Below are 16366 nucleotides of genomic sequence, written 5' to 3' on the forward strand. Positions count from 1 at the left end.
AGAAGCCCTAAACCAAGACAACACAAGAAAATTAAAACAAAAATATAAACGAAAAAAAGAAAATGATTTAAACATAACACCCATCATGCCATAATTAACACAATTAAGTGTAGAAAGTGTCATTAAAAATCAAATGAATAAATAAATAAATAAATTATGCGCATATCCCAGCTTGTTTGGAAACTGGGGTCAGAGTGCAGGGTCAGCCATCGTACGGCTCACATGGAGCAGGCAAACCTTCTAGTTGGTAACTCACAGCAATACCCAATAGGCTTCCACTGTAATGAACGTAGTTACAGTCAGAGCCGTAGATAGAGAGAGTTGCGACACTCCTTGATCTCGCCGCTACGCGGTCACGTGGTTCATGTAACCCTCCAATAGTTCCAAACAAACCCGGCGCTGTCATGTTCTCATATGGGACAGGCAGCAGTGAGTGAAATATTAAACGCTAAATAATAAACATTTGTACAATTTCTGGGTATTTTCAACTGCGTTTACATTTACTGCATCTGCTTTAATATCAATTTGGTATATGAAGTGGAAGATTGATGTTTATAATGACTTAATAGGTCGTTCTTGTTAACACACAGTACATTATATTAGCATACATTACATAATGCGATATCATTAAGTAGTAGAGACAATATACAGTACAGAGATTAGACAGTTTTTTATGTTTTGTTTTTTACATAAACTAATCTCCCTTCACTTTCCTGAGGATTCATAATAATAATCATTTTGGTTAAACACTAAGCCATGTGGCTGGATTCATAAGGTTTACCTGCACTGAATGAACAGATTCATAAACACACTACCGTACCAATACCTTTAACATTATAGTGCAGGTACATGAAATAGCATTAATTCATGTCTTATTTCATGAGTAAGTAATAATTTATTCCTACATGTAATACATGAATTAATTCATAATTAATATGCACTAGTTCATTTTGTCTAATGTAAGTGGTGGACAAGGTACACAAACCATGTAGTTGAGTTGAAGTAGAGATATCCAAGGTAACATATTACTCCAGTAAAAGTAGTAGTAAAAGTAAAAATACTCTTTACCTCCACTAAAGTACTAAACTAAATTTACCTTCAAATGTACTTAAGAATGAAAGTAAAAGTATAATGATTTATTATGGCTCTGATGTTTTATTATCATTTCTGTAACAAGACTCTTGATTAATCAACTTTTAATTAATCAATTTTAGGTGAAAAGACTCTAGTGTCAATAATTTAGCTTAGCTGACTAAGCTAAATTCAGTTATACCTATTAATTAAGATAAACATGTAACATTTAGTGCTGAGCAAATGCTAAATAATAACAGTATTACGTATATTAATGACATCAAATTCATTATTTTTTTTAAAACAAAGCAACAAACAGCTAAAAATGCTTGATAAGTAGTGGAAATGAATGGGGCTCTATGGGATGTTTGGAACTATACAGAGCTCCACAACCCGGAAGCTGGGCAGAAAAAATGTCCCGCCCCCTTTCCAACGGTTCCCTATGGGAGTGTCGCCACTCTGTTCTCTCTACCGCTCTGGTTACAGTGTAAGAAATGTAGTTAAATGCATGATTCCTTTTACTGTACACGACTGATTGCTGATGTGCCAAAAATGATCAGAGACCTAACAACTAATTTATGACTTGAGAAAGTTTATATTTTGAGTTTTTTTTTTTTGCGTTTTTTGAAATGAAGTCTGATTAAAAAAATACAAAAAAAGTTGGGCTGCGTTAATTAATGCGATTGACGCGTTAAAATTTGAATTCCGATTAAAAAAATTAATCGAGATAAAATTTTTTAATTAAACAATTTTTATTGGACTGTTTGTGCCACCTAAATATGTGTCTTTGCGCTGCTTTAACACAGTAACATTGTGTTCATACTGTAGCGATAACACCGGTCTGTCTTCAGTTTGCGGTCGTGAGTTACAAATGACTCGAGCTGCTGCTGCTGCTACATATTGTGAAATATTGCGTATTATAAATAATAATTTTTGTTTCCAAAAAGCATGAGAAATCATCACTAGACAAAATGACAGTTATTAATTGACGCTTTAATATCATCTTTGGTCAGAGCCGCCTTTGTCTCGTCGGGCATCTGAGCGCACGGATACGCGTTACAGGCTAAATGAGCTCAGACTCGGTCTGATTTATTTCAGAGGAATTTGGATGTAAAGCGCATTAACTGTACACGGAACATCACAAACACTAGTCTTAAATGGATCACAATGGACTGTATAAACGCTTTAACATAGTTAACGATGTGGGTCGACGTGACGTTATATGTGTTGCACAGGAGGAGTCATGGGGGGGCTCCACGACATGAACTCAACCACTCACCTCACTGCCCCCCCCATTGGCTGCACTCGCCAGGTTGTTATTATTATATTACAATATTTTCGTTAAGTAAAATTAAAATAACTAAAACTGTGCATTAAAAATACCAGAGGCAGGAATTTGAACTTGAAGTGTAACTTCTGAGTTACTATAAATAATTTCTAAAAATGGCTTTCTAAAAATAATTTAGATTTAATAATTTTATCATAATTGTATGCATGTTTTTATTGGTAAACATTTTCTTGCAATAAAAATGTGCATAACTGTTCAAATTGTGCTTAGTTATTAGTTAGCGATTACTTGCGATTATTTGGTTCTTTAATTGCGATAAATCTTGATTAAAAATTGTAATCGCATGACAGCCCTAAAAAAAGGAAATTGCATACTGTGTATTAGGTTTTAAAACCTCTTTTGGACGTTAAACTTTAATACAGGCTGTGAACGAACTAATTCACGTTCTTTTTTTTCTGACTTTTTCTGAAGTTTGCTTCCAATTTGTGAACCATTTAAATGGAAACTCTCATGGCGCTCTCATGGCGCTGGCTCCTCTGGGCTGCTCTGAATAAGGATGTAATTTCACGAGGTCCCTGTGCTTTAGATGTTAATGCATTATCTTTGGAAACAGGGTGTTCTGGCTCTGTAATTGAAGCGTCAGAGAATGGAACTGTGACTTCGGTCAACTTGGCACGTCCTGACTGATGATCTGTCATTTCAATTGTCTGGTAGTTGTAAGTGTAGCTTAAGCCAAGTTCACACTACTGTATATGACTTTCTAAGCTGTTCAGGTCGCTGTACAGTTCACACTACACGACTGATCGGCGATAGAGGGTCACACACTACACCATCTACCGTCAGGAGGAATCTCAGGCGAGTCTGTCTGGTCTCCCAACTTACGTTTTGTCATTAAAAACACACATGAATATACCGCGTCTAAAAGTGCACGTCAGCAAGAAGCGAGCGATCAAAGATAGGAAAAATAAATGAATCTGAGTGGATTTGGCAACACGACCAGCAGGGATCATCTGTTCTGTAGTGAGTTGGAGGTTAATAAATATTTTTTGCAATGCAGTGTGGGTATGATGGTTTGGCACGGACGATAAGGTCACAAATACTGTAAAGCTTGTGTGTAAAGCCGATGTATTCTGATAGAAATCATATTATGCCCCTGTCTCACGTTTTTACACTCCTCCCCCGGGTTTCCCTTCACCCCGTTTCCTGTGTTCTCATTGGCTGTAGTTCAACATATCACTCGCTGCCATTCGCAACCTGCTCGCAACGCCTACAGGATTTTGAGTCGCTGACTGGCCCAGATATTTAACATGCTAGATATTTTTCTTGAGTTGAGCCGCTTGGATCGAGTCGTTGAACAGTTCACGCTGAGTTGCTTCCAAGTTGCCTCATCTAGCGAACGAAAATCAGGGCAAAAATTCTGTCGTGTGAACTAGGCATTAGAAGACTTGTTGTCTGTTGTCTGATTTTGGCTTTGCACCTTTAACTTTTATAGTTTGGATGGTCCTCCGTGAACTCATCTGATCACACAACATGTCTTTTGGTCCATCTAAGATGAGCTTAGTCCTAGAGAACTGTGTTTCTATATAGATTAAATACGTAGTGTCTCTGCATTGAATTGATGTATGGTTTTCTCTTTGCATAATAAAGTTAATGTTTCATTGTAGGGCTGCCACTAACGACTATTTTTCTATCGATTAATCTGTAGACTATTTCATTGATTAGTCGATTAATCTCAGTGATTAATTTTCCTCCAAAAATTTTATTTAGAATCTCATTTAAGCTTCTTTTATTTTAACAACAAACTGTACGGCATAATAATATAACGCAGAACTAAATGTAATCAGGGTTTATGTCCATATTATCACATTCTCAAGTGCTCCATATTAAAGTGCAGCACGTGTTTATGGCGTACCGTACACAAAGTGCTTAAACTTATAGCAGAAATAAAATAGTGAGAGGTGGGCACGTCTCATTAAGTCCAACATACAGTAACGACAGAATGATCCCAGATTCTAACCTCCACATTCACTCAACTTACACTTCACACTTCACACTTACTTCACATTCAAAACCATGTAAACACAGTGGTGAGTGTTAAGGCTCATTCACACGAGACGCTTTTTGTGCTTGGAGCACCGCAGCAACCGCAAAATTGCGAGCAAAAGTGCACGGTGGTCTGACTGAACTCGCTAATAAATACGGTATTCCAAGATCTCCGCGATCAAGAAGCTTAATGAAACAATATAGACGTGTAACATGGCGCTGGTGCTGCTGTGGTACCATCAAAGCTTTGCACAGTGTACAAACCACCTTTTAGTTTTGTGCCAGTTTTAAGTATTCCCAAACTTTGGATGTTTTGGGTCGTGGAAAACTTTCAGCTTTTCTTTGAAAGCTCTACAATCGGCCTCTGACTGCTGCAGACGGCATTATTTAGGACTGCGCTCAATGCCGCCAACCAGTGACTATATCAGATACGACTTAGGTCCTGCACACAGCAAGTAGTGCCGAGGGAAATCATATGAACGCTTATATGAATGGAAACGGTGTAGAAATTAAAATACTGACGTCGACGCATTTTTAGCATTTTAACAGTATCATGATGGTTTTCATTATTTAACAGTGCTTTTTGGCTTGCTTTGCACTACACAGACTGAGATTTCTCCAGATGCTCCTTTATGAAACAAATGGATTGAGCCCTAAAATACACTACATGGCCAAAAGTATTTAGACACTTGGTTATGAGCTTGTTGGACATCCTATTTTAAAGCAAGTGGTGTTGAAATAAAGTGACCTTTTTTAGCTACAACAACAACCACTCTACTGAGAAGGCTTCTACAAGACTTGTCTGTGGGAATTTGTGCTCATTCAGTTAAAAGAACATTTGAATGGCTGGGCTGATGTTGGTCAGGAAAGTATCAATTGATGTTCTAATTCGTTCCACAGCTATTCAGTGAGGCTGAGGTCAGGGCTCTGTGCAGGACACTGGCCTTATGGACTTTATACACTTGCTTTGTGCACAGGGGTACCAGAGAGGTCATGCTGGTACCGGAAAGGTCCTTCCTTAAGTTGTCAGCATACAGTATAATTGATTCATTACACCTGTTAGCAATTGTTGTGGCTGAAACAAATAATTTCCAAAATTAGGAAAGATGTCCCAATACTTTCATCCATATAACGTATTAGTATGCATTAGACGTCTTTAACTAGTAACAAGTCCTGAAGCTGATGCTGGGAACGCTCTGCACCATCAATATCATTGACATGTTCTGGGCTGACGTGACTCAGGTCTCTAATTAAATATTAATGGGCCGTGCAATCTTCCGAAGCACTGTGAATCCTTCTTGTCATAATCATCAGGTTCTCGCTGTTATTAAGTCTGCAGAAGAAAAAAACACCTCATGGGAGTCCTGCATCATTGATCTGAGCAGATGTATTTTCCCTCACCGTCATGCCGAGAGCTGTTGAGTATGATGTAGTAGTTCATTTTTTCCGAGGTGTTCGAGGCTGGCGTATGCTACGACTGTAAAGCTGCACCAAGCTGTGCTCTTGTTGTATATTTTTCTTACTGTTATGGAGGCTGTGCAGGTATCTGGAGAACACGGTGTAATGAAATTGGAACATTATACGAATGAAGTAAATGTACCATAATGTATCGTGAGTATGGACTGGACTGTTAACATCCCTCATGCTCTTTATGTTATAGATCTTCGCCCACGAGGCCTTCACTCTACCCCAGCCTTTACTGCTTCTTAGTCCAATTAATTATAAAAAACCTATATTTTCAAAGCGCAATTAGTGAGACAAACTGTTTTTTAAGACGTGGTTAAAGTGACTCAGACAGAACCTAGAGCTGCATAACACGAGTTTAAAAGTAAAACTACTACACAGTGAATTAAATACAAAGATCGACCATAACATTAAAACCACCTCCTTGTTTCTACATTCACTGTCCATGTTATCAGCTCCACTTACCATATAGAAGCACTTTGTAGTTCTACAATTACTGACTGTAGTCCATCTGTTTCTCTGCATGCTTTGTTAGCCCCCTTTCATGCTGTTCTTCAATAGTCAGGACCACCACAGAGCAGGTATTATTTAGGTGTTGGATCATTCTCAGCACTGCAGTGACACTGACATTGTGGTGGTGTGTTAGTGTGTGTTGTGCTGGTATGAGTGGATCAGACACAGCAGCGCTGCTGGAGTTTTTAAATACCGTGTCCACTCACTGTCCACTCTATTAGACACTCCTACCTAGTCGGTCCACCTTGTAGATGTAAAGTCAGAGACGATCGCTCATCTATTGCTGCTGTTTGAGTCGGTCATCTTCTAGACCTTCATCAGTGGTCACAGGACGCTGCCCACGGGGCGCTGTTGACTGGATATATTTGGTTGGTGGACTATTCTCAGTCCAGCAGTGACAGTGAGGTGTTTAAAAACTCCATCAGTGCCGATGTGTCTGATCCACTCATGCCAGCACAAAAAACACTAACAAGTAGAAACAAGGAGGTGGTTTTAATCTCATGGTTAATCGGTGTGTGTGTATATATATATATATATATATATATATATATTAGCTGTCGGTCTAAATGAGTAGTCAACATGTGGGTCGGTCAATGTCTTTGACCTAATAACATCTTAGCATCATAGACACGTGAAACTCGATGCTAATTGTACGCCACACAAAATAGAAAATAAACGTCAAGCTTAAATCTCTTAACCTTCTTGTAGAAAAGTGCATTCATTCATCAGGGCCTGTACTTAGCGTGCCTCAGCAAAACCTATTTGCCATTGTTGGGTCAGCACAACGGAGTCCAGTCCACTTGGCAGGGATGTCATTTTTTTTGTTTGTTTATTATTTTAATGCATTTTTTTATTTTTTTTACTTTTTCTTCCAATTTAGTCATATCCAATTACCCTGCTGCAGACCCCTACTCTGGCCTTACACACGCCCTTTCCAACATGTGTGCAGCAGTCAACCACTTCTTTTCACCTGCAAGAGGCAGGTTCACACAGGGATCAGTATCTTGTACCCTTATCCTTCATGTTTGTGTAGGAATCCCTACAGCCCGCCCTCCCACAGACATAGCCAATCCTGTCTGTTTAGGCATCCGGCTAGCCAATGGCAGAGCTGAGATTCGAACTCGAGAGCTGAATATCTCAGCACTGATGGACTGAAATTTCTCTTTGCTCTTGTTGACCCAGCTTGTTCGTGTGTGTAATCTAGAACAAACGATTTACTTGTGCACCACACCCTACTAAAGTCAGCAGTCAGTGTTTAACCAGTCATTACAAGCTTTAGCACTAAGCGTTAGTAGAGATGTTTGTACTTGCACTTGTAATTAGTGCCTCTAAACAGTGTGTATTCTTTCTACCAGTGATCTGTGGTTAAATGTTTATGGACAGTGAGATAACTTCTAGATGTGAACAGCTCATTCATTTATGCGGAGCTGTTTCATCAACCTGCTCGGGCGGCACGGTGGTTCGGTGGGTAGCACTGTCGCCTCACAGCAAGAAGGTCCTGGGTTCGATCCCCAGGTGGGGCGGTCCGGGTCCTTTCTGTGTGGAGTTTGCATGTTCTCCCCGTGTCTGCGTGGGTTTACTCCGGGTGCTCCGGTTTCCTCCCACAGTCCAAATACATGCAAGTGAGGTGAATTGGAGACACAAAATTGTCCATGACCGTGTTCAATATAACCTTGAGAAGTGATAAACCTTGTGTAACGATTGACTACCGTGTGTCTGTCATGAATGTAACCAAAGAGTGTAAAACATGACGTTAAAATCCTAATAAATAAATAAATAAATTCATCAACCTGCTCTGTTCTATTCTGGCTGCAGCAATTTGATTCCATTCAACTACAATTTCCTTTCATTTCTGTGGTAGGCCACTGATAGTGGACAGTAAAACCTGCTCGCTGCTGCTGTCAGCATTTTTGTTAATAACATTTGTGATAACACCAGGTACTGACCTCACAGTTTTTTTAAATGTATAAAAATCGACACATACCTGCAGACACATTTAGTGGAGGAGGATGAGGAACTTTTATTTTAATGCCCATGGTTTTGGAAAAGGATCTCCAACAAGCTCATGGTCAGCTGTCCACATACTTTTGCAATATCATATATCTACTAATATTGGAGGAGCAGTTTGATATTGACCTAAAACACTTTGTTGTGTCAATCAGTAACACCCTCCACCAACAAACATGTCGTATATGAACAATAGATAGAAGTTTTCTGAAAGCATGTCAGACACACCGTTTTTCATAACACAGAAGCGAATAGGTCACGGCAATGATTCGGCTAGATTACTGTAATGATTCGGCTAGATTACTGTAATTATTTGACTAGTTCACTGTAATGATTCGACCAGGCTACTGTCATGATTTGACTAGGTTACTGTCATGATTTGACTAGGTTACTGTCATGATTCGACTAGGTTACTGTCATGATTCGACTAGATCACTGTCAGGATTTAACTAGATCACTGTAATGATTCAACTAGATTACTGTAATGATTTAACTAGGTTACTGTTATGATTTAACTACTGTAAGGATTCAACTAGGTTACTGTAATGATTCATTTAAGTTACTGTAATAATTCGGTTAGGTCACTGTAATAAATCGCTATAATATTATCTATGTTACTGTAATGATTTGACCAGGTCACTGTAATGATTCAACTAGATTACTGTAATGATTCAACTAGGTTAATGTAATGATTTTACTAGATCACTGTAATGATTTGACCAGCCTGCTGTTATGATTTTACTAGGTTACTGTAATTATTCAACTAGGTTAATGTAATGATTTTACTAGATCACTGTAATGATTTGACCAGCCTGCTGTTATGATTTGACTAGGTTACTGTAATTATTCAACTAGGTTAATGTAATGATTTAACTACCATAAGGATTCAACTAGGTTACTGTAATGATGTGCTTAGGTTACTGTAATATTTTGCTTAGGTTACTGTAATATTTTCTAGGTTACTGTAATGATTGGTATTTGGTTCACTTAGGTTACCATATTTTCTAGGTTACTGTAATGATTTGAATATGCTAGAGTAATGATTTCACTATGTCACTGTAATGATTTGACCAGGTTATTGTAATGATTCACTAGGTCACTGTTATGATTCAACTAGATTACTGTAATTATTATCATTAGGGTAATGTAATGATTTGACTAGATCACTATAATGATTTGACCAGCCTGCTGTAAAGATTCGACTAGGTTATTGTGATAATTCAATAAGGTTACTGAAATGATTCAACTAAGTTACTGTAATGATTTAACTAAGTTAGTGTGATGGTTTAAGTAGGGTACTGTAATTAATCAGCTAGGTTTCTGTAATGATTCGACTAGATTACTGTAATGACTAAACTAGGTTACTGTAAAGATTCGACTAGGTTATTGTAATAATTCAATAAGGTTACTGTAATGATTAGACTACATTACAGTAAAGAATCAACTTAGTTTCTGTCATGATTAGACTAGGTTACTGTAATAATTAGACTAGGTTACTTTAATGATTAGACTAGGTTACTTTAATGATTAAACGAGGTTACTGTAATGATTAAACTAGGTTTTTGTAATGATTAGACTAGGTTACTGTAATAATTAGACTAGGTTACTTTAATGATTAAACGAGGTTACTGTAATGATTAAACTAGGTTTTTGTAATGATTAGACTAGGTTACTGTAATAATTAGACTAGGTTACTTTAATGATTAAACGAGGTTACTGTAATGATTAAACTAGGTTTTTGTAATGATTAGACTAGGTTACTGTAATGATTAAACTAGGTTACTGTAATGATTAAACTAGGTTTTTGTAATGATTAGACTAGGTTACTGTAATAATTAGACTAGGTTACTTTAATGATTAAACGAGGTTACTGTAATGATTAAACTAGGTTTTTGTAATGATTAGACTAGGTTACTGTAATAATTAGACTAGGTTACTTTAATGATTAAACGAGGTTACTGTAATGATTAAACTAGGTTTTTGTAATGATTAGACTAGGTTACTGTAATAATTAGACTAGGTTACTTTAATGATTAAACGAGGTTACTGTAATGATTAAACTAGGTTTTTGTAATGATTAGACTAGGTTACTGTAATGATTAAACTAGGTTACTGTAATGATTAGACTAGGTTACTGTAATGATTAACCAGCATCTCATGCCGGCACACAGTAGAACAGTATCAGAAGTGAGGAAAATGAATCAGCCCCTCCCTAATCGATGTGCTTATTGATCTGTCTATATTTCTGTCAGTCAGTCGATCATTTAGCTTCCATCTGTGTTTCTGTATATTGATCCACCTGTTTACTTCTCTGTTTATAACCTGTTTTATCCTCTCTCAGCTCAGCAAGTTCCAGCTACGGAGTCTTCCAGTCATCTGCTGTAGCACTTTAGCTCCATCTAATGGTACAGTGTTGTAACTGCAAGTATATTTGAAATTAGCTGTAATAATAATGACACAATAATCTGATCATTTCTGTTACGTGTGCTGTAGATATTTCAGTGCAGTATAAACATGGCCGGCCGATACTGGAGCTGCCGTTACCCTCCAGGCAGGAGAAGTGTCTGTTCTTCCTGAGACCTGTACTTTGGACTGTGAGTGATTTTATTCATGAAATTCAGAAAGAGGATCCAGGAGTGTCGACCGCATCTGTACTCACTAAAGGTATGCACACATCCTAAATTCCCAAATCCCTAAATCTATGGACGCCCTGATTCCATTTATATAACTATTGACTGATATTCGTACTGGCTCAGTATTTATTTCTGGCACTTTCATTTCTTACATGAATTATTTTGCTACCCGAGAGACTTTTGAATACTGTTGTGGTCCATCTGATAAATAAAGTTAAGTATCACCTGTCCGACAGCACTGTGCCGCCCCTAACCACAAACCACAGTTTCTTACCTTTAATCTGAGTGCATTTAAAAAAAAAAAAAAGATCCCATTCCCATTATCAAATGGTCCTGCTTCCTCCCAGGCCAAACGCAGTGGTACGTCAGCAGTTTAAGTACTGTACTAGTACTCAAAGGTTTAAGGCCCACCACTGCCAGGTTGCCACTGTTGGACCCTGGAACAAGTACCTTAACCATCAGTTGTTTGGATTGCAAAACGTCACAAGTGTGAGTTGGTTTGGATCAAACTGTCTGCTATAAGACCATACTACATCTGTTAATATTTACTGCAATGAACACTTTACAACAGTTTAGTATATTACAAACAAACTTATCTCATCTAACAAAATTTACTGCTAGGATACTTCTAAGTTTTTATATTACATACTACATTTTTATTTTGTTTATTTAATTACATTGTGTGTACAACATTACTTATTTACTTCAATGCTTTGTACTTTAATACTGTTTGCTTTAATGTATCTTGAGCTGCTGTAATAACTGACTTTCCCAATGGGATTAATAAAATTATCCATCCATCCATCCATCCATCCATCCATCCATCCATCCATCCATCCATCCATCCATCCATCCATCCATCCATCCATCCATCCATCCATCCATCCATCCATCCATCCATCCATCCATCCATCCATCCATCCATCCATCCATCCATAAAAACGCCATAAATGTGAATAATCTGATCACGACTACAGTAAGTACATGTGCTTTTTCTGCAGATGGTGTGAATGTTTCATCCTCTACACCCATGGAAGCTCTCCTCAACAAAGACTTCCAGCTGTGTTTGAACAACATCACCTACAATATTCTGGCAGCTCCTGCTGGTATGGTTTACATTACGGCCAATTAAAATTAAATTTAACTCAGATTAGATAGAGTTGTAGAGTCAGCTTGTATGCAGATCTGAGAAGTAAATGTATTTTATAATAAAACATATTGATCGGAGTGTATAGTGTGGTGAATAATAATGGTTTATCATGATAGCTCTGTAACTACAGTTGAAGTCGGGATTGCATCCATCTGTATGTGAGCACCTTAAAGCTCGACTGTTTGTTGCTAATCACATGGACAAAGAACAATCCGGACTAGGAACTTCTATATTGCATGCTAGCTACTGATCCCAGGGTAGTGGTAAATTATGGCAAATCTGACCATCCTGACAAATTTTAGTTTAGCATGAGGTGCAAGTATTATAGAATCATCTAGAAAACCCTTTTCAACTTATTATATTGGAACAAATTAGTTTGCGTTCCATCATTAAAGTTTCAAAAATCATTAAATTTCAAGGCAAGACTGGCATGACGTTCAACAGCTCTGACCCACTGAGACTTGTGAGCCATGAGCTATCTGGAATATGCTGCCAACAGGTCCTTCAAATTAGTTCTGAGATTAAACACCCTGTAGTGCACAGTGCACTGTTATCTCTTCCACGGTAAATGATGCAGTTGTGCACCTCTGTCCACATGATCTTCATGATCTTTGAGAAAACAATTATTCAGAGGTGTGAATTCTGTGCGGTGGGTCCACAAGGCAGTAATACCCTAGACAGGGTGCCAATCCATCACAGGTCTTTGGCCACCCACCATTACATAGCCAGTCATGTCTTAGCGATAGCACTGCTAAAATTCGAACCCAGACCTCAGCTGTGGTGGGCTAGCGAAGTAGACCACTGCACCACCATCTAAAAACATTGTTTTAACCCAAATGACCTTAAAAAACAATATTTCAAAAGAGCAAGAACATTAAGGACACATCCTTCGATATTATGGAAGGATGGGTGGATGAACAAATAAATAAAGCCTAATTTTGCTTTCTGTGTACGTGTATAGAATCAACAACACCTGACGAGCATGTGAAGGGCGTGGTGGATGTAAAAAACATGGTGCACATGTTGCACACTGCACTACACCTACCTGAACACCACCTGAGGAATGAAAAATTGCTGCTGCACAAACTCGATATCCTGAAACACGAACTGATGCCTCTCGAGCAGGTCATACTTCAATCTATGTATTTCAATCCACTGCCCCAAAACACTGCAGTTCTGATATGCAGTACTACTATATATGTGGCGAATATTAATGCAGTAAAATGAATTTGTGTTTGTGTGTATAGATGAAGCTCCAGCTGGATATGAGAGCAGAACGCAATTCCTCACAGGCCCTCTGGGTGGGTTTGGCTCTGCTCTCGGTACAGGGTGGAGCTCTGGCCTGGCTTACCTGGTGGGTTTACTCCTGGGACATCATGGAGCCTGTCACCTACTTCATCACCTACTCCACCAGCATTGGGATCTACGCCTATTATGTTCTTACGAAGCAGGTACGTTAGCCAAGTTAGCTTCTGCACTGGGGGGTTAACTTCAGATAAAATTAATTACAATTCTGAAGAAGAACAATCAAAACTTGGGTGTGGAAAGTGGGTTGAAGCTTGGATTCAACTGCTTCTGTTAAATAAACATTAATGTATTTATCTTTAACCATGTTTGCTTTATTTTATTTTCATCAACCAGTTTATCCTTGTCAGGGTCTGGATACAATAAACTGGACAGAGCATCAATCCATTGTGGGCTTTGTGACTGAGAACATGATATAGAGGGCTGAGTTAACATTTTTCCTCTTGTGCTCTAATTCTTACTTCTTAGAGCATCAGGATGAATTATAAAGCTTATTATGAAGCTAAAGCTTGTACTGTCCATATTCCTGACAGTATACTTAGCGTGTGTCTTTTCTGGATGAGACACCAGCAGAAGCTTGTATAATACTTTGATGTATGTAGATGAAAGTCTATAAACAGCATTACCTTCTTTAAATGGGGAGACATCCTAAATACGAGAGTTTTCAAAAAGTTTCAGCACTTTTTTTTTTTTACTTCGAAACTTTCAACTTTCGAAAACAAACAAAATCACTTTTCTACATAATCACCTTCTGATGCATTTTTCCAGCGTCGTACCAACTTCTTAATGCCATCAGCAAAAAATGGTTTTGGTTGAGCGTGTAGCCACTGATGCGGCGCTGCTCTTACATCATCACATGAAAATCTTCTTCCCCTTAAAGCTTCTTTGAGTGTCCAAAAATAGTGGAAATCAGATGGAGCTAAATCCGGACTATAAGCATCTCTCAGACACGACTGATTACTCTTCCTCCCACCCTCACCGCTTATAACCACAATCTAAAAGTGCAGAAGCCAAGCACCTACACAGACATGATTGGCTGTGTCTGTAGAGGAGGGAAATAGTCGTGCAGGAGTTTGTTATTGCTGCTGCAGTTACTGCCAGCTGTCTGTTGATTGATACTGCACTCTGTGAGACCACACCTCTGGCCGGTGAAAGGAAGTGGTTGGGTTTGCAGTGTAAGAGGACGCTAGAAAAAGGTTGCAATAATGAGAATTTGGAAAGAAGAAGGAGGAATATGAGTAAATAAATCATTGGAAAACAGTTACTTTGGTTAACAAACATCACTCTATCCACAATTAGTTTTTTTTTTAAAACATTTATTGATTATTAACATTTCCAGCGAATACAAAAAATATATATACTACACTTTTCTGCAGATGTTGCATCTACTTCGTTTTACTTTAAATGTATATGTACCAGGTGTCCAGGTGGCGCAGCGGGATAATTCGCCAGCACTGGAATTCTAAACTCCCCTAGTACGAACCTCTGCTACCAGTCGGCTGGGCGCCCCCTAGCGGCCATAATCGTTAATGCCTGCAGCAGACAAAATTGGCCATTAAAGTCTGCTGGGTCGGAAAAGACCGGACTGAATGTAAGTGGGGTATTCAATGCTGTGTAAGGACTCTGCTTAGTAGCTTGAGGCACCTGTACAGAAAGTGAAAGAACACGGAGATCAGTGTGTAGCCATTCACCGAAAGCGTTGGGCGAATAAGTAGGGGTCGGTGGACTGCGCACACGTCAGAGGGGGCGTGATGCAGGCACAAAATACCCTCCTCGAACACGACCGGAGTCTCCAGCAGCGGAAGACGAATTGACTACGCTAAATTGAGAGAAAAGGGGAGAGAATGCACATGCCCAGTACATTTCTATTCATTTCAAACAATTAAGCTTCAATAACGGGAAAATGCAAAGATTTTCTGATCATTACATGAATTTTTTTCAGGATTATGTTTACCCAGACGTAAAAGACCGTCAGTACCTGCACTACTTCTACAAGGGTGTCCAAAAACAGCAGTTCAACGTGCAAAAGTACAACATGCTGAAGGACAAGCTGGCTTTGGTACTTTTCTTTTTTAAGAACATATTTATTAATTAATTATTAATTACACTTTTTGTTTCGTTCTGCTTTTCTCATTCCTGATTTTGATTTGTTTGATCGTTCAGCTTGAGGAAGACTTGAGACGTTTGCGGAACCCAAATCAACTGCAACTGCCCGTGGAACAGATCCAGACTGACAGACATGCTGCACTTCCTTAAAAATGATCATTTGGTACTGAACTGATGTTATTAATACGACTAACACACATCATCTCATTTATTCTAATAAGAAATAAAAATACACATTTCTTGCCATAATGCGATTGTTTGGAATAAACACATTTAAAAATAAAGCATTAACTCCTCAACCTGACATTCCTGCTTATGTTTCTAAATTAAAATTCCATTTTTATTTATGGAAAAATGCTTAAGGTTTGGGCGGCATGGGTCAATGGGTAACACTGTCGCCTCACAGCAAGAAGGTTCGATCCCCAGGTTAAGTGGTCCGGGTCCTTTCTGTGTGAAGTTTGCATGTTCTCCTTGTGTCTGTGAGTGTTTTTTCCCCACAGTAACCTGACTTGCAGTGTGATGTAACTCAGCGAGCCACACCACTACTTTTACACCTTTTTTAGGTCTATTAGATAAAACTCTCATAAGTCATTTGTAATGCGAACAACCAACCACAAGGTGGCAGTCAAGCGCATATAATAATAATTTAAAAATGAAACCAGTGTTACAAGGGGTGGACCTAAAACAAAAACACCTCGTGGGTGAAAATATTAACGTTCATGTGTCAGATAAAGAAGCTCTGACAAATAGCAAGGTGGCTTGGTGGCTTAGTGGGTAGCAAGTCAA

At 38.5% G+C, this 16366-nt stretch overlaps 1 protein-coding gene across 1 annotated transcript in view; it reads left to right on the forward strand.

Moving 5' to 3' along the window:
• Positions 1 to 15879, forward strand: part of LOC134315209 (calcium uniporter protein, mitochondrial-like) — a 40158-nt gene extending 24279 nt beyond the window's left edge. The window contains exons 2-8 of the mRNA XM_062996254.1: positions 10728 to 10791; positions 10880 to 11050; positions 12021 to 12125; positions 13131 to 13294; positions 13417 to 13620; positions 15417 to 15533; positions 15638 to 15879. Coding sequence (XP_062852324.1) covers positions 10728 to 10791; positions 10880 to 11050; positions 12021 to 12125; positions 13131 to 13294; positions 13417 to 13620; positions 15417 to 15533; positions 15638 to 15730 — 918 coding nt within the window. The 3' untranslated portion in view covers positions 15731 to 15879. The remainder of the gene's footprint in view (positions 1 to 10727; positions 10792 to 10879; positions 11051 to 12020; positions 12126 to 13130; positions 13295 to 13416; positions 13621 to 15416; positions 15534 to 15637) is intronic.
• Positions 15880 to 16366: the final 487 nt, after the last annotated feature.

This window comes from Trichomycterus rosablanca, chromosome 5, assembly GCF_030014385.1.
Source record: "Trichomycterus rosablanca isolate fTriRos1 chromosome 5, fTriRos1.hap1, whole genome shotgun sequence".
Lineage (NCBI taxonomy): Eukaryota > Metazoa > Chordata > Actinopteri > Siluriformes > Trichomycteridae > Trichomycterus > Trichomycterus rosablanca.